Source organism: Schizosaccharomyces japonicus (assembly GCF_000149845.2).
Source record: "Schizosaccharomyces japonicus yFS275 unplaced genomic scaffold supercont5.2, whole genome shotgun sequence".
In the NCBI taxonomy this organism is placed as follows: domain Eukaryota; kingdom Fungi; phylum Ascomycota; class Schizosaccharomycetes; order Schizosaccharomycetales; family Schizosaccharomycetaceae; genus Schizosaccharomyces; species Schizosaccharomyces japonicus.
In genome coordinates this window covers 1,803,983-1,822,605 of record NW_011627861.1, presented here as the reverse complement: position 1 = coordinate 1,822,605, position 18,623 = coordinate 1,803,983, and the positions used below count along the sequence as shown (strand labels likewise).

General features: G+C 44.4%; 9 protein-coding genes across 9 annotated transcripts; 5 read left to right on the top strand and 4 right to left on the bottom strand.

The window, feature by feature from the left end:
• Positions 1 to 76: 76 nt before the first annotated feature.
• On the top strand, positions 77 to 1,866 carry SJAG_03763 (UBA domain-containing protein Mud1; the record flags this gene model as incomplete). Its single annotated transcript, XM_002174861.1, has 6 exons — positions 77 to 682; positions 860 to 1,033; positions 1,100 to 1,301; positions 1,369 to 1,396; positions 1,460 to 1,739; positions 1,792 to 1,866. 6 exons carry the CDS (start codon positions 77 to 79, stop codon positions 1,864 to 1,866), a joined length of 1,365 nt encoding a protein of 454 aa, XP_002174897.1.
• Positions 1,867 to 2,151: 285 nt separating this feature from the next.
• Positions 2,152 to 2,676, bottom strand: SJAG_03762 (40S ribosomal protein S22). Its single transcript, XM_002174860.2, has one exon. The coding sequence runs from the start codon at positions 2,587 to 2,589 to the stop codon at positions 2,197 to 2,199; it is 393 nt and encodes a 130-aa protein (XP_002174896.1). The 5' UTR covers positions 2,590 to 2,676; the 3' UTR covers positions 2,152 to 2,196.
• A 24-nt stretch (positions 2,677 to 2,700) lies between these two features.
• On the top strand, positions 2,701 to 3,163 carry SJAG_03761 (DNA-directed RNA polymerase III complex subunit Rpc11; the record flags this gene model as incomplete). Its single annotated transcript, XM_002174859.2, has 1 exon — positions 2,701 to 3,163. The coding sequence occupies exon 1, from the start codon at positions 2,834 to 2,836 to the stop codon at positions 3,161 to 3,163; it is 330 nt and encodes a 109-aa protein (XP_002174895.1). The 5' UTR covers positions 2,701 to 2,833.
• Positions 3,164 to 3,681: 518 nt separating this feature from the next.
• SJAG_03760 (serine hydrolase) lies at positions 3,682 to 5,002 on the bottom strand (the record flags this gene model as incomplete). Its single annotated transcript, XM_002174858.2, has 1 exon — positions 3,682 to 5,002. One exon carries the CDS (start codon positions 5,000 to 5,002, stop codon positions 3,689 to 3,691), a length of 1,314 nt encoding a protein of 437 aa, XP_002174894.1. The 3' UTR covers positions 3,682 to 3,688.
• Positions 5,003 to 5,085: 83 nt separating this feature from the next.
• SJAG_03759 (phosphoglycerate mutase) lies at positions 5,086 to 6,869 on the bottom strand. The gene is made up of 2 exons (XM_002174857.2): positions 6,732 to 6,869; positions 5,086 to 6,513 (listed from the first exon to the last, which is right to left on the bottom strand). The coding sequence occupies exons 1-2, from the start codon at positions 6,771 to 6,773 to the stop codon at positions 5,896 to 5,898; spliced, it is 660 nt and encodes a 219-aa protein (XP_002174893.2). The 5' UTR covers positions 6,774 to 6,869; the 3' UTR covers positions 5,086 to 5,895.
• Positions 6,870 to 7,455: 586 nt separating this feature from the next.
• SJAG_03758 (RSC complex subunit Rsc58) lies at positions 7,456 to 9,335 on the top strand. Its single transcript, XM_002174856.2, has 2 exons — positions 7,456 to 8,153; positions 8,205 to 9,335. Exons 1-2 carry the CDS (start codon positions 7,793 to 7,795, stop codon positions 9,086 to 9,088), a joined length of 1,245 nt encoding a protein of 414 aa, XP_002174892.1. The 5' UTR covers positions 7,456 to 7,792; the 3' UTR covers positions 9,089 to 9,335.
• A 206-nt stretch (positions 9,336 to 9,541) lies between these two features.
• On the top strand, positions 9,542 to 10,563 carry SJAG_05310 (hypothetical protein; the record flags this gene model as incomplete). Its single annotated transcript, XM_002174855.2, has 2 exons — positions 9,542 to 9,958; positions 10,216 to 10,563. The coding sequence occupies 2 exons, from the start codon at positions 9,542 to 9,544 to the stop codon at positions 10,561 to 10,563; spliced, it is 765 nt and encodes a 254-aa protein (XP_002174891.2).
• A 41-nt stretch (positions 10,564 to 10,604) lies between these two features.
• On the top strand, positions 10,605 to 16,475 carry SJAG_05309 (sporulation protein Spo15; the record flags this gene model as incomplete). Its single annotated transcript, XM_002174854.1, has 1 exon — positions 10,605 to 16,475. One exon carries the CDS (start codon positions 10,605 to 10,607, stop codon positions 16,473 to 16,475), a length of 5,871 nt encoding a protein of 1,956 aa, XP_002174890.1.
• Positions 16,476 to 16,492: 17 nt separating this feature from the next.
• SJAG_03756 (hypothetical protein) lies at positions 16,493 to 18,580 on the bottom strand. The gene is made up of 4 exons (XM_002174853.2): positions 18,417 to 18,580; positions 18,266 to 18,353; positions 18,141 to 18,216; positions 16,493 to 18,020 (listed from the first exon to the last, which is right to left on the bottom strand). The coding sequence occupies exons 1-4, from the start codon at positions 18,457 to 18,459 to the stop codon at positions 16,650 to 16,652; spliced, it is 1,578 nt and encodes a 525-aa protein (XP_002174889.1). The 5' UTR covers positions 18,460 to 18,580; the 3' UTR covers positions 16,493 to 16,649.
• Between the last annotated feature and the right edge of the window lie 43 nt (positions 18,581 to 18,623).

Below are 18,623 nucleotides of genomic sequence, written 5' to 3'. Positions count from 1 at the left end.
TATTGTTTGTCGGATATTGTTTGTGAATATTTCCGTGCTGTCGAGAGGAAAACGCTTTCGTTACGACACACCAAATATGTCAGTGACAATATACTTTTGGTACCTGTTCATACATTTAATATTTGCATTTCTTGTTGATTTACCCGTTGGAGAGTGGTTAGGGCCTTATTTTCATTTTTTATCTGGCCTCAGATATGCTTACTTGAAACAATTCCGAGACCCCATCCTCCTTGAGGAGGCAGCCTGGAAACGAAGTTTTTTTCTTTCAGAAGCCTTTATTCAGATACCATTTTTGTTTTGGGCATCTTACCAGCTTTACAAGCTCTTATACGTTGAGGCTTGTTCCGCAACTGTTAAGTTAAAGAATGAAGTGCCCACTGATGAAAATAAGACAAGTATCACTTCAAAAGCATTATTAGCAAAATACGACTTCTCCGTTGAAACTCTTTTTAACAACAATGTACATCTGATACTCGGTATTCTTATTTACTCTGTCCACTCAGGAACAACGACAATTGCGTGTATTGCCGAGCTGTTGGAACGTCAGCAATGGACAATTGTTTGCTTTTATGCACCATACGTAATTGTGCCTCTGTGGATGACTGTCGATACCTCGAAGCGAATTCTATTGTTGACAAATCGCCGCACCAATGCCAGCTCAGTAGCCGCCTCCAGACAGAACGTACTTTCAACCACTCACACTGACTAAGCACTCAAAACTGTATTATTCTGCTCGGGAGCTAAATAAGAAGCTCTGTATACTTAAAAACCCCCATTACCTATAAAAAAAACCTGTAATTCGAGGCATTCTGTTTCTAAGAACATGCTACAAGTACCCTCTGCTGAGACTGTTCGACAGACGCTGTTAGCCAACCCCGAACTGTTGCAACGCGTTCAAAGCATGTTCCCACAACTCGCACAAGCCGTTCGCAGTCCTAGTGCCTTTGAGCAAGCTTGGCTCTCCATAAATCCGGCGAGCTTCTTTACTTCTGCGTCTCTTAACAACTCAAGTATGCAGTTTTCTTCTGAAGTCGTAAGTCTACATAACATTTAATGACAAATGGCTCTTTTAATAGTATTTACTATTAACCTTACATAGGCTGATGAAGACCTTATGGCTGTTGCTGTGCAACAACGCATTGAAGAACAGATCCGCCAAGACGCGATTGCAGAGAATATGCAAACCGCTTTAGAAAATCACCCAGAGACGTTCACGCAGGTTCCTATGCTCTACGTACCTGTAGAAGTGAACGGACAACCGGTGAAAGCATTTGTGGATTCAGGTGCTCAAGCGACTATAGGTACGTCTTAAACTGCTTCCGAGCGTGTTGCCTTATTGAAACTAGTTCACTGACACTGTTGTCATAGCTTCTTCAGACTGTATTCGTCGATGCAAGTACGTATTTAACTGTGGCTATCGCCACGTTTTCTCCTAAATGAAGCTAAACATTTCAACTAGTCTCACGCATCTCATTGACAAGCGCTTTTCCGGTGTCGCCCGGGGAGTTGGCACTGCAAAAATTGTGGGTGTGATTCATAGCGCACCTTTGAAAATCGGGAAACTTTTCTTACCTTGCAAATTTACCGTCTTAGAACAACAAGATGTCGATCTACTATTGGGATTGGATATGCTGCGTCGTTATCAAGCATGCATTGACCTAAACGAAAATGTTCTTTGCTTTCACAGTGAACGAATTCCCTTCTTGCCCGAGTCAGAGATTCCGAAGGCGAAACCCATCGTCAGTTCGGGAATTGACGTCCAAACACCTAATAACGCTAGCAACTCTTTAGATTTGGGATCAGCGGTTCCTACCAATTCCGTTCCGGGGACTTCCAAACCCTCTGCGCCCTCGCAAAGCATTCTAGCCAAGCTGGACCAGCTCGTCGCTATGGGTTTTGATCGTGGTGAAGCTGCTCAAGCTTTGGAAGCTGCAAATGGCGACGCGGAGATTGCTGCTTCGTTCCTCCTGTAAGGCAAACGACTTTAGTACTTACGATCGCATAATACGACCCCACTGGCAATCCTGGTACGAAGTAATGAATACCAACGCGAACAGAATTTTTACGCCCCCAAGGGACCTACAATAGGCTCCTCTGACAACTGGCCCGCCCGAAACCCCACCTCACCTCAATCACACACAAACACGAGCATCCCAAATCATTTAAAATCTTTGTCTTCTATGACTAGCCTATTGCCTAGTAGAAGAAGCCCAAGATTTTACCACCAGTGTTCTTGGCACGGGCCTCATTGTGAGACATGATACCACGGGAGGTGGTCAAGACGACAACACCGACTTGACGAGAAGGCAGAAGTTGACTGACCCACTTCTCCATATCCTTGAGCTTGATGTTGAAGCGAGGAGAAATGACACCACACTTGTTGATACGGCCGTTCAGTTGGATGACAATCTTGCCAGAACGGTGGTCGTCAATCTCCTCAAACTCGCCAATGTAACCGTTTTGTTGCATGACGGTCAAGAACTTGACAATAACCTTGGAGGAAGGACGAACAATCACTTGACGACGTCCACGACGCTCAGCATTGACGATGTTGTTAAGACAGTCAGAGAGGACAGATTGACGGACCATTTTTGCTGGTTGGTTTTGGGTAAGGTGCTTGTGTTGTCACAGTATTTTTGGTGTCGATGAATTAGAAAAGCAGTCACAATTGGACTCACCAAAATACCAATTCTTGAGCATGTGGGGGAATTGGGTTTTGATGGCGGTGAAAGACCAAAACCCCCACTGATCCACCAAGGGTATTGCAAACGCGCTCAATCGCCCTCTGTAGACGACGCGAGCAGCTCCTACGCAGCCATTATCGTTCATCGACATGCAATTCTGTCCCACGTGCGGTAATCATCTCATAGTGTCTGTGGACGAGAACGGCACAAACACGTTTGACTGTCGAACGTGTCCGTATCGTTTTCCGATTTCCATTTTGATGTACCACCGCCATGAATTTGCTCAAAAACAAGTTGACGATGTTCTCGGTGGCAAAGAAGCTTGGGAATCTAACCAACAAACCGACATTCCTTGTGAGAATAAGAATTGCGACAACAGACGGGCTTACTTCTTCCAATTACAAATTCGCAGTGCTGATGAACCTATGAGTACCTTCTATCGTTGTACAGAGTGCGGTTATCAATGGAGAGAAAATTGATTTGCTTTGACACGAACTTTTGAGTAATAGGGTTCTGCATTAATGAGGGTTGGACATGTACGGCGTTGCTGGGTTGCTTCAAAGTGGTGTACAACGTTGGCGTGATGTGATTAAATTTACTGTTGAGTGAATGAAAATACTTACAGGGCTTTCGTTAGCAGGTTGAGACAGAAGACAGGCCTGAAAATTATTCGACTGTAGCATTTCACTTCAGCGAACTTGAGACTAACACGTTAAAACACAATAAACCTGCCGTGTGTAAGTACTAAACTCGGGTTTCCGAGATTTAAGAATCCTTTTGACAATTTTTAAACGTAATCTCGCAGGAAGCCGTGCGAAACAATGAATGCTTTTAAGCAAAAACGAGTGTAGAACGGTAAGGGGTACGGAGGAAACAGAACACAGATACACGAATGCGTATGTGGTGGAATGAGAGAGATAAATCAAATCTAAGAGATGTAAATAACGCTTACGCGCAACCGAAGCGCAATCCAACAGTGAAGAAAGGCGTTTGCGAGTTTAGAATTACGGCTGACGTTCCCACATTTGAAGCTTCGTAATAACAGACTCACCGGTGTTGCGCACACACTTGTGTTTCACGCGAGACTGGCCAGTCCACTGCTTTATTTGTGAAGCATTGCTTATTTTAGACCACTCACTGCTATGCTCAAGCAAAGGCAACGAGTGAGAAAGTTTACAAGCCGCAAAACGACTGGACAAGCAGCCTTCCTCATCTGTAACAGTGATTATCCGTTTCGTACAACGAAATAGCATTCCGAGAGTCAGAAGTCTACAGTCTCCCATGATATGTATACGTGATACTATGGACTCTTGTGTTTGAAGAAAGACTAATGCATCTTCGAAGGAGCCAACGATGTGGGCAGATGTACCAGCAATTAGCTGCCTATATTCATCGATTTTAGGAAGACTGCTAACGATGACACACAAAACATTAGCACCCAACACATCCCGAAACTTCAGGTAAGTTTCGACGTTGGTAATTAGTGCATTAACTTTAGCACGATTCGTATGCGTCACAATGCGACCGAGTAGTTGGCGCTCGACAGAGTCGTTAGCCGATCGCCCTGCACCAGCCGACCCAAGGGAAGGGACAATGAGCGAAATATTCTTGTTTATCCGCGGCCATTTCTTGCGCGAAAAAAAATAGATGAAGGCGGCGACAGGATCGACGTAAGCCTGGGGAGCAGGAATCTCATGGCTCGCGGAATGCATAATTACATGGGCACCCTTACATGCACGGATCAACCGTTCAGAAGAAGCTGTGGGTAACACCGTATCATATTTGCCGATGAGATGCAATGTTGGAATTTCAAGAGTCATAGACGTACAAAAGCCATCAATGGCGAGAGGACGGCAGTAGCCCGAACAGAAGACGGCAAACATAAACGGCTTCTGGTTGAAATATTCCTGGTACTTTGGAATTGTGACTAGTGAAGCCAAATTAAATCCGAGGTTCGTTCCCTGCGAGAAAGTGATTAACCCATCAAACGGACCGTGCTCTTGCATATAAGCAGACAAATGCTTCCACGCCAACTTTGGTTCCAAAACATCATCGTAAAAGGTGGAAATCAACCACCAGCCATAAAAATTCGAACACAGCGTCTCTGTGTTCTGCAGACGCACAGACTCTGTAGCAGAGGTGGAATTGTTCACGTGTGTTAAATTGATGGGTCCATTAGGGAAGTAGAAATCCGCAAAATCGTTCATGCGTTCGCGCAATGCGCGTAGTTTCACCGAGAAAAGCTCGCCCGACTGCTCATACCCATGCAGACACAGTATCTTGATACGACGCTGTGGATTTGTGGGGGCAGTTTCCATGGTGTGAGCAACTGCAGAGTGGGGTACGAATGTGGGGTCAGGACCAGACAACGAATCAAAGGTTCTTACCACACTGTTCAGTGAAAGAAAGCCGACGTGCCCGAGAGTCACCGAGGGCAAAGACCGTTTAAGACCGCCTGGTGGCCGGGTGTATTTACTTTATTTATATCAACCCCACACCCAACAGTTTAGATCACACGATAAGCATAACCAACCGCGTACAGTTGGAAAAACCCTAGGAGTAATGAACGACGTGTGATCCGCAATCCCCGCTAGTCATTGGGCAAATAGTTATTAAGGGAACAATGCGTTTATGTTAAGTAAGCAGAAAATGCGCTTGGGCACATCCTCACAATTCTTCAAGATTCACAAGCGGTGACCAAAGTTGAGTGCGCATTCACGCTTCACCGTATTTGTGATAATGAGTGGCAGGCACAATGCCCAACATTCATCTTGTTCGTTATTCAGAGGCTTCCTCGCACGCCACGTGTGGTGATTAAGCTGATGTTCACCTTTGAAACAAGGTTACCGACGTCCAACAATCCCATGAGTTCCCCACTTTTTACCACCACGTTTAACGCGTCTTGGCGTGCCCGGGCCCTGAAACGTAAATGCTCATTCGTCCACACGTGCAGTCGACAGCTCGTAGCTAACAAACCAAAAAAATCTATAATGTAAACTATTTACATCAAATCCACGTCAGCCCCGGCAATCAAAGGAACAGTCGGGACAGAAACAATTCTGGACGCAGCCTGGAGGGCAGGAGTGTTAGGGTCACCAAGTGATAAACGAAAACGTGGGGCGGAGAAATGAGCTTATGTAACAGCAAGCAAAAAACTCATGACCCTGCTTCCATTCAACGGCTCGTCCTGCCACTCAGTCACTTTGCCTCTTTACTCCTTATACAAAAGTGTGGGGACATTCCAACGGAAGCAAGTAGGCTCATCAAAAGTGTTATGCTCGTAGCCGAGCTCACCAATGGCACCAGCATCGAGCATGAAAGCGCGACCCTTGGGTAAAGGAAGCTCAATCCAACGAGCAGCCAAACCACGAAGGGCATGACCATGGGCGACAACGAGGATGTTGCCATCGACATCCTTGTCTACGGAATCCATTTGGATGCTACGGCACTTGGCAACAATACGGTCAAGACGTTGGCAAACCTGCTCAGGCGACTCACCGTTCGTGCAGCCGTTCTTCCAGATTTCCCACTCACCAGAAGGCTGGAGCTTACGAATCTCACTAGTAAGAAGACCCTCATAGTCGCCATAATCCCACTCGGCGATGTCGGCGTCTACATCAACGGGAACGCTGGGATCGATGCCAAGCAACTCAAGAGTACGGCGAGCACGCTGCAGCGGGGAAACGATAATACGACACAGCTTATTGGTGTCGATTAGCTTGCCGGGACCGACAAAGTGTTTCGTGTGCTTCACAATGAGATCCTCACCAACCTTGGCCAAGGGGATATCAGTGCTGCCAGTATGTTGACCCGTAAGGGACCACTCAGTCTACCGGTGTTAGCATGATACATACAGCAAGGAATGCTTGCAAATCATTAAGAGAAACACGACCCCTTACAGCGACCGCGCTACCACTGAGACAAAAAAAGCGAAAAGGTGGGGCAGGTTTCCATCATAAGTTTCTAATATACCGACTTCCTTGCAATAGCTTTATTTGTTCCGCAATAGTCGCCGTGGACTCGTGCTCTCCAACATATGTCTCTTACCTCACCGTGACGAATAACAAAGACTCTGCGTTTTCCAGCCATCTGTTGGATAAAGGTTCTTGTCAGCGGAGAACTCGGCGACTAAGTTTTGAAAAAAATACACCGCGCGCTATTATGCATTACGTTACTTTAAGGAGGCAGAAGGTGCGTTTAACAAATGCTTAAAGCGAACGAAGTGCAGCAAATTACTACACACTGTGTTATTGTACGCAACAATTTTTTGGGACTCGTTAATGGTTTTAACGCGGCCGTTAAAATTGCAAAGCAGTCTCAAGCAGTGCGTTACATTTCGATATAGCAGCTTAACAAAAGTTAAGGAGATTTTGCGAGAACACAAATCGTACTTTAACGAAACGTAACGATATTTAGCACGACTTCATTGTAGTACACAAAGTTTCGATATATTATTTAACGAGATTTAGCAAACGGTAACGCAACGTGATGAAACGCGCTATAGTCCGGTAAACACGATACAGAACTATAACGCGAAATATAGATGTCTCTTTAAAGATCTTTAAGTTACGTTAAGCATATTAACGATGCTCACAGCAGTACACACAAGTTTATTACAGTACACTATAATTAATAACGATGTCTTACGGGGCCTAAGAACAAACACACTAAGAAGCAGTACAGTGCGCTAAACAAGTTACGGTGCAGCACGTAGTAATTTGGTAATGACTTAACGAACTCTATCGAGGGCAACGGAGACTGTCTCCTCTACACGTAACAGCGGTAGTACTCCGTAGTATGCCATACATTCTGCTTGCGAAGCCACGATATACTCGTTATGACGTGTCTCAGTAGAGTTTTGTTCACGTCATGGCGGACACCGCAGGGACCGATCTAGGCAAATGGGATTCCTCTCGTCCGCTTGCCTCTCCGCATACATGCACCTTAGCCTCGCACACACTATCATTTCTAATCTTGTAACACGGTATTTAGACATACCGCACTTCTTGTGAGAGTTACCGCACCCCTACCTAAATGCTCCACCAAAAAACCACTTGTGTCGGGCTTGCATAGCAAAGCCCTACGCATCTCGTGTGTGACGAGCGAAAATGCTTAATGCAAAAACTGTAACGAACGTGCTGGAGAGCACACCAGCTGGACAGACGATTCTCTCTTTGTCCGTTTCAAACAATCAAAAGTCATTACGAGAAAAACTCTCGGAGAACTTGTACTCTTCGTACTTAGATCTAGACGCGGAATTCCGTCAATTATGTGTTGCCAAAATCAAGCAATTGTCTCCGGAAGAACCGTTGTATTGGCAGATTGATCATCTTTACCTCGTACTACACAAAGCTTTTGTCGTAGAAGCCAATCGGTCTGGACAAAACCAAAATCAGGAAAGTGATGGTGCTGTCGCTGCTGCTCTTGCTCCTATGTCTGTACCTGAAAGTACTGGCATTGTCAATCATGGTAAAATAAGTGTGAATTTACAGTATGCCTATAGTTGCTAACACATCACAGACAACGGGCTCCCGACAAAGGACACATCGTCTTTCTCTCATGCACTTCTAATGCTCACAACAGCGGGACCCATGTTCACATCCACGGCAAAGTTGTCGTCCCTCGACCCTCGGCTACCAGATGGAGGAAAGATTGCTGCTTCCACTGCGGTTGTTCCCGTGGATGCCAAAGCTTCGCCGATGGATCCAAAGCTGCGTCAAGTATCGCCTACCTATTCATTCAAGCCGTCTAACCCTGTCATGCCATACCAACCCACACACATCAAGCTGCCGTCCGCTTCGCGGATATCGAGTGGACCCTTTCAAAGTTTTTTCCCTACAAAAGATCAAGATGCATCCGTCGTTCCAGAAGCGCTGTTTCAGTCTGCCGTCTGGCATGTTCAGTCAGCAAAATATCAGTCCTCTTCTACCAATGAGCTGCTCGACGTAGACTTCATACGCGATAACCTGCACGTTTTGTCTGACGATGTATATGCTGATGCTCCTATATCACAGCGGCTACGTGAATTGAATTCTCGGTTGCTGCAGCTTAATGAGATGCAAGCAGCCCGTCTCATCTCTGCACCTCTTGACTCAATCCCGCAAGCCGAATTGCAGTTAACGCACAGCATCGAGCATGATCTTGCTGATCTTGTACAAACATATGAACTTTCACCCGAAACCGTGGCACAAGCCGGAAGCATCGACCTTTCCTTTACGGCTCCAGGTCCACTATACCAGGGAACTCTGCCACCCGTAGTGCCGGCAGCCATGGACGCGGCAGCCATTCACATGTCCAACCGGGCTCTTTCTGCGCATCCTGCTATGAACTATGTCTGGGCGCAAGCACCGGCGAGAGCATCTCCCGATGTTCATCGCAGAAGCGGAAGCAAATCGCGCAAGTAATTTCGCTCATTCGTGAATCAGTCATACGCGCTTGCTCGTCCAAGGACTCTACTAATCCCCTGTAGCAGGCTGGCGCCACCAAAACTGTCTCGCGTGTTCATATGCTCTATATAGAATATAAATTATGAAACTAGACCAGTAAACCCTTATCCATCTTTTGTTTGCGCTGCGTGGTGCGCAAAAAAGTGCTCTATATTCATCTATTCTAGCTTCGCGTTTGCTTAAACTAGCCAGTTACACAATAAGCGATGTCGGGAAACCGAGCGAAACATTCGATGGTGTTGCTCGCTATTCTCGCTCGTTCATCGTTCTGTCTCGTGAACTAGGGCCGTAACTCGTTTAAACTTGTTATTGGCATTGTTGTCTCAACTTTCACCTTCTTCTTCCAAACTACCTTACCTTCCCTCATCGTGCAAACCCTCACCCACCCTTGTCATTCTTTCCGTACTTTTCATGAAACGGCCTTCAACGCCAGTACGTCGTCGCCTACGCTCCGGCAGGGAGTCTACCGTTCTTTCCAAGAGCGTGGACATTGATGAGCAGCGCACTCCGAGACCGTCAGATTTTCAACGGACCTCCAGTAGTCCGACCATCGGCCGTCACAGGGTCCAGCGTCAGCGTAGACTCTTCGAGATTAGCAGTAGCACGCCTACCTCCCTGAACATCTCTACTTCGGTTTTTCGTAATACCCCACACCGACCAATTCGTCGCGCGAGTTCCGGTGGAGGTGTTTTACACACTCGTGCCCTGCACAGAACGTCGTCTCCTCTACCTATTACCGTTCCAACAACTGCCCAAACGTCTTTGACGAGAATGGCCTCTCCTACGAGTGCGTCGTCGAAAGACATTGCAGATATCTCTGGTCAGAATGTAAGTTTTTGTTTTGAACGAGTTACAGGCTTGAAGATGAAGAAATCTCTCTGAATGACATTTTTTGAGACAGAACAAGTCATTTTCCTTAACCACGTTCATGCGGTGGACGAGTTTAGGAGTTGATGCACTAATTTCAAAATTCAAAACCGAGATTTCTTCTCTTTTTGCTTTTTTTTCGTTTCAATCCCTTAACGAAAGAGCTGTTTTATCAGCCTTTCATACTTGATCCATTTACTAACTAATGTTTCACCCAGGATTTGGATTTAATTGAGCAGGTTCATGAGTTACAGAATAGGGTTGCAACCTTGGAACATGAGAATTCTCTCTTGTCTCTTCAGCTTACAGCTGACAAAGATGAGAAAGATCCCCTCTCTTCCAGCCAGCAAGATTCTTCAGTTTACAAAGAAGATTATAATTATTTTAAGCACAAGATTTCCGAGCTTGAGACCTCAAACGTTGAGAAGCAGACTGAACTTGAGTCCATATCTCGAAAACTACTTGATGCTACCGAAGACTCCAATGAGAAGCAAAAACTGTACTGTGACTCGCAAAAGCGCATCGATGATGTCGCTAAGCAATTTGAGCAGAACGTACAGCTTTGAAAGAAGCCGAAGAAGAGCAGCACAGGCTCGAAAAACTTCTCATGGCGTCGACGAAAGAGCTTGCGCCCCTGCGGCAGACAGAAGCTCGTCTGCAAAAGGAGCTCGCAGAAAGCAAGAAAGTTCGTGAAGATCTTGAGAAAAGGCTCGCGGGTCAAGAAAGTTCTGACTCGTCCGAGTCTGTGTCTGCAGAGAAGCAACAGCTTAAGCGGACGTTGGATACTCAAAACGCCGAGTTAGAACGACTTCGTTCAAAACTCGCCGAGAAGGAGAAACTTTCGCTTGAGTATGAATCCGTTCTTCAAGATATCCGTGTGGCCGAGAACGAGCTTAAGGCCAGAAATGAAAAAATGGGCGAAGTTTTGCATAATGCAATCCAGCAGTTAGCTGGCGAGCGCAAGACGAATGCTGATTTAAACGAGAAGATTCAGTCACTTTCCGCAGATGCTGAGGAAAAAGAGCAGCACTTAAACGAACTTCAGGACTTACTTAAACAGTCTCAACAGAGTTTAGCTGACGAAAAAGACAACAACTCGCATCTTGAGGAGAACATATCTGAGTTAAAGCAAAAACTTGAAGGTGTGGACAAGTCTCTCGCTACCGCCGAATTAGAATTGGCGGAGACGCAGGCAAAGCTGAAAGAAGCTGTTCAAGAGAAGGAGGTGTTGAAGACCAATGTTTCGGAAACACAGACGCGCTTGGATGAAGCAAACATGGTTCTGACTGATGAAATCAATAAGAGTAAACAGTGTTTGTCTGAACTTTCGGAAGGAAAGAAACTTCGCACGGAGCTCGAAAATGTTATTTCGGAGCAAAAGAAACAGCTCGCCACCTTTACCGAACAATCCCAGGAATTTGAGGAATATAAGCAAAAGGCAGAAGCTTTTGAAAAGCAAGCTGCTGAACTTCAGTTATGCCAGACCACTATTGATGAGATGAAAGAAATGATTTCTAAGCTCGAAACCGAGAAGCAAGATGCACTTAACCAGCAGCAAGACTTAAAGAACGACCTCCAATCTAAGCAAGAAACAGTTGAATCTTTGCAAAAATCACAAGTTGATTTCCAAGAGCAGCTGTCTGCTTCGCAAGCAGAACGTTCGGAATTGACTAGTCTTATTGATGAAAAGGAAGCCGAGGTAACCGAGTACAAACGGGCTACCAAGGTAGCTGAAGAAAAGGTTGAGTCTTTAGACCATGAATTGGACGATTTACGTAATTCCATTTCAGTTCTTGAGCAGGATAAGTCAAAGCTTACTTCTGAACTTGAACAACTTCGAGAGGAGGCATCACAAAAAGATCTTGAGCATACTTCCTTGTCGAAGAAGTTAGAGGACTTTGAAAATTTGTCGAATGAGCATAATGAAGTTGTCGAGCAGGTTGCTTCTCTACAAACTGCTTTGGAAACTGAAAAAGAGAAACTCAATTCAGTCTCTGAAACGCTTGTCGAAGCACAGCAGAAACTTGCTTCCTCACAAGCTGCTTATGCGAAGAAGGAAGAGGACTTCGAAGCTTTGAGCGCACAACTGGACGAAAGTATTGGTCAAGTTAGAGATTTCCAGGAGAAGCTTACCGAGGATGCCAGAGTACAAGACGAACTCAATATCAGAATCGGTAATCTCCAGAAAACTGAAGAAGAACTACTCCAAAAAGTCTCAACCTCCGATGGATTGATTGACAAATTCAAAGAAAAGCTTCAATCGACATTGTCTGATTATAAGGGCGTTTCTGAGGAGCGCGATTCCCTGAAGAAACAGTTCGATGAGCTTTCTGAAATGCATGGTTCTTTGCAAGAGGAATCTGATGAGCAAGCAAAGCAACTTGATGCTTATAAAGAGAAGCTTGTGCAAAAGAACAACGACATTGAGAAGTTGAAGAATGACTGCGAGACTAATTCGCAGGCGTTGTCAATGGTTGAAGGCCAACGTATGGAGTTGCAAGCTCTTGTTGATGAATTACGGGATTCTTACTCAAAATGTGAGGAACAGCTTGCGGCAACAAGGGAAATGGTTGCTAATAACTCCAAGTCTTTGGAGGAAAGTACGGCTAGAGAAGAAGAGCTTAAGCAACTGGTCGCATCTTTGGAGGAATCCGTTGAATCGAAGGATACTGAGATCATGGATTTGCAGACACAGCTTAACGGAACAACCTCTGAGCTTGAGTCCCTGAGAGATAGTTTAAGCGATGCACATGCAAACAACGAGCAGCTGGAATCTTCCAAGGATGAACTCTTGGCGGAGTTGAATTCGGCAAAGGAAGCAATTTCGAAAATGAACTCTGAGAAGGAGGAGCATACTCGTTTAATTGATGAGCATGAGAAGAAACTTGAATCTGAGAAGGAAGAACGTGCTCGTTTAGTTGATGCACATACGAAGAATCTTCAATCAGAGCAAGACAAACGTGAGCTTATTGAGCAAGAAAAGGCAGAGCTGAACACACAATTAGAGGCTTTGACGTCTAATCTTTCTGCTGCAAACTCAAACCAAAGTCGTCTTCAAGAGCAGGTCTCAGCTCTTGAAAGTGAGTTAAAGCAAGGCCAGCTTAACATTACTGAGTTACAGCACAAGTACGATGATGCTGTAGAAGCACAAGAAGCTTTGAGCAAGCAACTTGAAAATAAGACTGCTGAACTTGAGCAGCTCCACGAATCTCTTGCTGGTACTACTACTAAGCTTAAGCAACGTGAGGAAGAGTCTAGTGATCTTACAGAAAGAGTCGCATCATTGACTACCGAACTGGAGAAAGCTAATAAGGTTCTTGCCGAAACGAATGAGGAATTTGCTAAATCCGGTGAACTTGTAGAGAAACTTCAAATTCAGACAAGTGAGTTGGAGAAGAAACATGCTGATGTTGAGATCTTGCTCCAAGAGAAGACTCAAGAATTGGCCAAGGTGCTGGAACACAAAGATACTTTGGAGGCATCAAAACTTTCTGTCGAAAGCATTCTCTCTGAGAACGAAGAGGAGCTGAGAAAGCTCAAGGAAGAGAATACTCAGCTCTCTGAAACGCTGGCTGCTGTAAAAACAACATGCGATTCGCTTGCCGATGAACGCTCCAGTTTGGAGAGACAACAATCACAACTTCAAGAACAACTTAGTGCCTTGCAGTCAGATATTGTCGATATCAAGTTGAAGAAGGAGCAATTGCAATCTGATCTTGACACAAAGGTTATCGACCTTAATCAGTCTGATGAGACACAAAAGCAGCTTCGGAAGTTGAATAAGGAACTTCTTTCGAAGATTGCTGGTTTACAGCACATGTCTGAGAAACTCTCGACAGCCGAATCAAACCTTAAAGAGAAAGCATCAGATCTCGAGAAGCTTAGTGGTGAGCATGACAAGGTTCTTAGTGACTATGCTTCCCTGCAAAATAAGCTTGAAGATTCAGAGACAAAATCTGCAGCTTTGTCTCAGAAGGTAGTTGAATTGGAGAAGTCTTTGCAACTTTCTGATATTAGTAAGACATCTTTCATGGAAAAGCTTAAAAGTGCATTGGAAGAAAAGACAGAGCTTCAAGTCATTTATGACGATTTGTCTGAGAAGGTTAAATCCTTCGGTTCTGCGCTACATGACAACCTCAATGAGGGTAATCCGATTCTGCAGACCATTGATAATGCCCGAGAAAAGGGTTTCGGTTATCTCGACGCTCTTTCGAGTGTAATTCTTTCTTCTTATAATGAACATGAGTCTAGTGTCAAACAATTACAAAGCTCTAGTAATCTGCTTCAGAATAAACTCTCGATGGCTGAAATCAGAGTTGATGAACTTCGTGGTCAATGTGAGGAACTCTCTTCCAGTTTGAGTGATGCAAACGAACAGAGGGAACAACAAACCAAGGAGTTGAATGCTCTTCGTCGTGAATTTGAGAACATCGAAGAGAAGAACAACTTTTTGCAAACAAAGCTTGAGGGTAAACAAAGCGAGCTTGCAACAAGTGCCGCTTCAAATGAAGAACTTCAGAAAGAAAATAATACGCTTCAGAAGAAGCTTGAAGAATCCAACGCTCTGCTTAAGAGCAAGGAAGCCCAGGTACTGAAACTGGAAGCTGAAATTGACGATCTGAATAACAAGGTCGATAGTCTTTCTCAAGACTTAAATTCTGTAAAGAACACACTTGCTCAAAATTCCAATCTGCTTGACCAGAGAACTGCAACAGTTGAATCACTCTCTAAGAGTTTGGACAGTGAACGTCAAGGAAAACTCGAATACACCGAAAAGGTGAAGGGTCTTCAACTGCAAACGGAAACACTTCAGCGTGAGCTTAAGGGGGCTCAAACAGAGGCTAAAGAGGTACGCGACGAGCTGGAGAAATCGAATTCTCTGATTGAACAATTAGAACAAACCCGAAAAACGGAGAAAGAAAGCCATACGTCCTCGACTGAAGCGCTTCAGTCAGAAATTGAAAAGCTTCTTTCTAAAATAGAGGAACTCGAGTCTTCCGTTGAAAGCGGAAGATTAGAGGTTACTAAAGCCGTTGAAGAACATCAAAGGGTTATAAATGAGCATACGAGCTCTTACGAATCCGTTTTGGATTCTTTGCGTAAAGAAGTTGAAAAGAAATCTGCAGATTTGGAAATTAAAAACCAAGCTGTTAGTGCTCTTGAAGAAAAAGTCACTGAACTTCAACAGCAGCATGCTGCCGTGATTCGTGATTATGAGGGAAGAGAGAGTGATTTGAAGGAGAAACTTTCTAAGCAACAACAGGAACTCGAAAGTGTTACTGTCGGACTTACTAAAACAAAGCAGGATATTAAAGACAAAGACAAACAAATTGAGCAATTGCGCGATTCCGTCTCTCAACTTAGCGATGCCAAGTTGTCACTTGATGAGGAGGTTCATAATGTTAATTTGCGTCTTGCTTCCGTGAAGGAGGAGTTGGCTTCCGTTAGATCAGATCTTAAGGTAAAGGAACAACAGCTGAGTCGTGCCAAGGATGATGATGAGGAAAACAGCAGAAAATTTGCTGCTTTGAGTGCTCTTCCAGCTGAGTGTGAAAAGTTGAAGCTTAGAGTCTCAGAGCTCACTGCGAGCTTGAAAGATCGTGATGAAGAATCCGCAAAGCTTGCTTCTGAGAACGCTGTTTTCCTTGAGCAATGCAGAAATCTGCAGAAGACAATTCAAGGAGAACAGCAAGTGTCTTCTGATATGCGACAAAAGTGTAAAGATTTGGAGGAGGTTTGCACCTCTTTGCACGATCAGCTTGAAAGACAAGCTCGGGCATTTGCTGAAAGCGAGCAGAACAGGGCCAAGGAATTGGCAAGTATGAAGCATAACTTGAAGACCAATGAGAAACTACTTAAATCGCTTAGGCAAAAACAGAGTAGATCTATTTCTCGTTCAACTGCTCTGGTTTATGAAAATTACTTGCTTGAGTTTGAAGATGCCTTCAATGGTTTGAAGGACAGAATTAGTGCCATGGAGCTATCCCAAGAGAAGCTCGAGTTGACTTGGTACGGTCGTTTCCTTGGTTCAATGGATTCCGACAGACGTGAGCAGCTGCAAGGATTTAAGGAGCAAATCGCAAAGGTTGGATCAATGTTGGGATCTAATTTTGCTGAGCTTTTGCGGAAGGATGCTGAAGTTTGCCTCCATGAGGAGAACGAACGCGATTCTCTTATTGAGTCTTACAGCCAAAAGGTTTCAGATATGTCTGCGTCGGTGAATGCACTTCAGTCTTTGCTCGATAAAGAAATGCGGTTCCGTGAATCTTTGGCTTTCTCGAAAGCCTACTTATTGAAAACCTGTGCTTTGCAGGCTGGTCCCAACAAGTCGACGGTCTTAGACTATTTCCCGACTTCGCGGTATCCGAAGGCAGCAAAACTGAAGAGCGCGTTTTTGAGCGTCTTGTCTATCCAACGCATGAAAAAGTTGAGCCAGCAGGCTGCTCGCGCTCAACAAATTCTTGGAGCGCTTCACTGATAAACCACTTTACTCTCATTAATGTTCATTTTTTGGTTAACAACTACATTGAAGCATAAAAGTACAGTTTATTTTGGTTAATATATTTATTACTGAACGACACATAACTATTAACAAAATGACCCACGAGGAAGTTGAGCCTGATTCCGTTACATGGTTTTATACTTACATAATTTATGGAGTGTGAGTAAATGGAAGGACTGATTCCCCAGTAGAAGAGCAGGGGGTTGGACCGCAAAGCCAAGAAAGTCTCCAGCGTATTTTTACAGACTCGGAGGAAACAGGAACTTTAGAAACATCGAAAATTTCAGATAACGCATCCTTAGACTCCGGAGCCAATTCTGGAGCACCTTGAATTGGATGCAATTCCAAATGTAATGACTTGACGACAGCAATTTGTAGATTAATCTTGGACACCGGATTGGTGTTGTTGTTGGAAAAAACGGCCTTGAAGCGTACAGTTAATGAATCATCTACATTGCTGCTGTTCAAAGCGAAAACCTCTAGGGATAAAGAATCTGTTTTGCAAATAGAAACAGAAGGTTGGGCAATTGAAGAAGCAGTAGTAGCTGTAGCAGCAGGTACGGAAGGAATAAAAGCAGGGTCCTGCAAAAGATCAAACACAGAAGAAGAATTCGAGGTCTCTTTTTGCTCAACTTTATCAAGACTAAATGCATTGGAGACTGGGTTCGGAGTGGACGAGGAATTCTCAGAGGAAAGTGCGCTCGCCCCAGCGGAAGGGCTAGCTTGCGTTGGTTCATCACCGAAATCAATAAGTGAAAGTGATTGAATGTTTGAAGTAGCAGAATCAACGGCGGCGTCCATTTTCTCAGACGGTTGACCGTGCACATTCTGCTCATTGCATTGGCCAAGAACGGAGTGAATTAAGTCATTCAGCTCTAGAAGTTTTGACACATAGTATTCATCTTCGGATTCTTCTTGCAGCAAACGGTTTACCGTGGTCTGACAAGCTTTCAGCGAATCGATCGCTTCCTCAAGCGATTCCTCACCAACATGCTCTCCCGACAACATACGCTGTACAAGATGTGTTTTCTTCGTAATGTTCTCGATATCCGCTGAAGCGGTAGCATAATAGTCTTCCGTATCATCCTTTTCGTAGCCTGCAATGATCTTCATTAAAGCATTTGCTTCAGCAAGATCCATGGGGGTACCACGACGAAGAAGTTCTTGCAGTTTCGCTTCATGCGCGATACGATCCTCCTTCGCCAGCTCTTGGGCTGAACGGAGTGTGCTCTTCGGAATCATAACGTTAATGGCATCCTTGTCGACTTTGGGGAACTTATAGCCACGATAAGCCATAAGCTCCCGCATATCATGGATTCGGGTAAAGTCAGCCCGGTGACGACTGTTTTTACATAAAAGAATGTTCCATTCCTCCAGCATCTCCAATATCTTCTTATGAATTTTGTTCAATCGAAGAGGAGGATGGACAGGGAAACATTGTAAGAAACGTTTCAAGAAGTCTTCAGAAGCAAGTTGCAAATGAAAAGGGTAGCCACAATTCTTCACTAATATATCAAGTAACTGGAGATGTTAGCAAAAGGGAATAGTGATATTTCTCAGCAAGGTCGTAATTTATCCAGCATAAAGACGCAAAATGTAGTATGCTGTTCACTGTTTTATTTTACAGATTGGGACGCTTACATTAAGAGAAAGATAGGCAACGGTGGGATTCCCAAGATTCAAACGTTTAAGGAGGAGAAGAGCTGCCTCACGGGGTCTTTATTTTATGTTAGCATTAAATCACTCGATCGTGAATGTTCACGTACAAGTTTCCTTGTTTTTCATTAATATAATCAGCAATTTCCAAATTTAAAGCCAAGTTAGGTTCAAGATTAAACGGATCCGTCGCCTTGTCTGTATAAAGTTGGCGTTAATACCCTGACGCTGTTCAATAGCACTTCTGCTGAAATTACTTACTGATATACTTCAGTAGTGCGCGACTGCTTCTTGAACCATTCATTTTTTACACACTCGAACGTTATACAGTAGAAGGAGAGCAAAAGATCAAAAAAGACGACGAATATTGCTCCTTTAGGGGCAATTCTTTAAAGAGAATGAATATTTACGTGTTGGTACAGGTAAAGAGGCCGGTATTGAACGTGGACGACTGCCCCAGCCTTGAAG

Coding starts and splice junctions, on each gene's coding strand:
- SJAG_03758 (XM_002174856.2), top strand. CDS start 7,793: ATGCTTAATGCAAAAACTGTAACGAACGTGCTGGAGAGCACACCAGCT. Junction 8,154..8,204: donor TACTGGCATTGTCAATCATG/GTAAAATAAGTG, acceptor AACACATCACAG/ACAACGGGCTCCCGACAAAG.
- SJAG_03756 (XM_002174853.2), bottom strand. CDS start 18,459: ATGAATGGTTCAAGAAGCAGTCGCGCACTACTGAAGTATATCA. Junction 18,217..18,265: donor AATGAAAAACAAGGAAACTT/GTACGTGAACAT, acceptor CATAAAATAAAG/ACCCCGTGAGGCAGCTCTTC. Junction 18,021..18,140: donor TTGCCTATCTTTCTCTTAAT/GTAAGCGTCCCA, acceptor TAACATCTCCAG/TTACTTGATATATTAGTGAA.
- SJAG_03759 (XM_002174857.2), bottom strand. CDS start 6,773: ATGGCTGGAAAACGCAGAGTCTTTGTTATTCGTCACGGTGAG. Junction 6,514..6,731: donor TTGTTATTCGTCACGGTGAG/GTAAGAGACATA, acceptor TAACACCGGTAG/ACTGAGTGGTCCCTTACGGG.
- SJAG_03762 (XM_002174860.2), bottom strand. CDS start 2,589: ATGGTCCGTCAATCTGTCCTCTCTGACTGTCTTAACAACATCGTCAAT.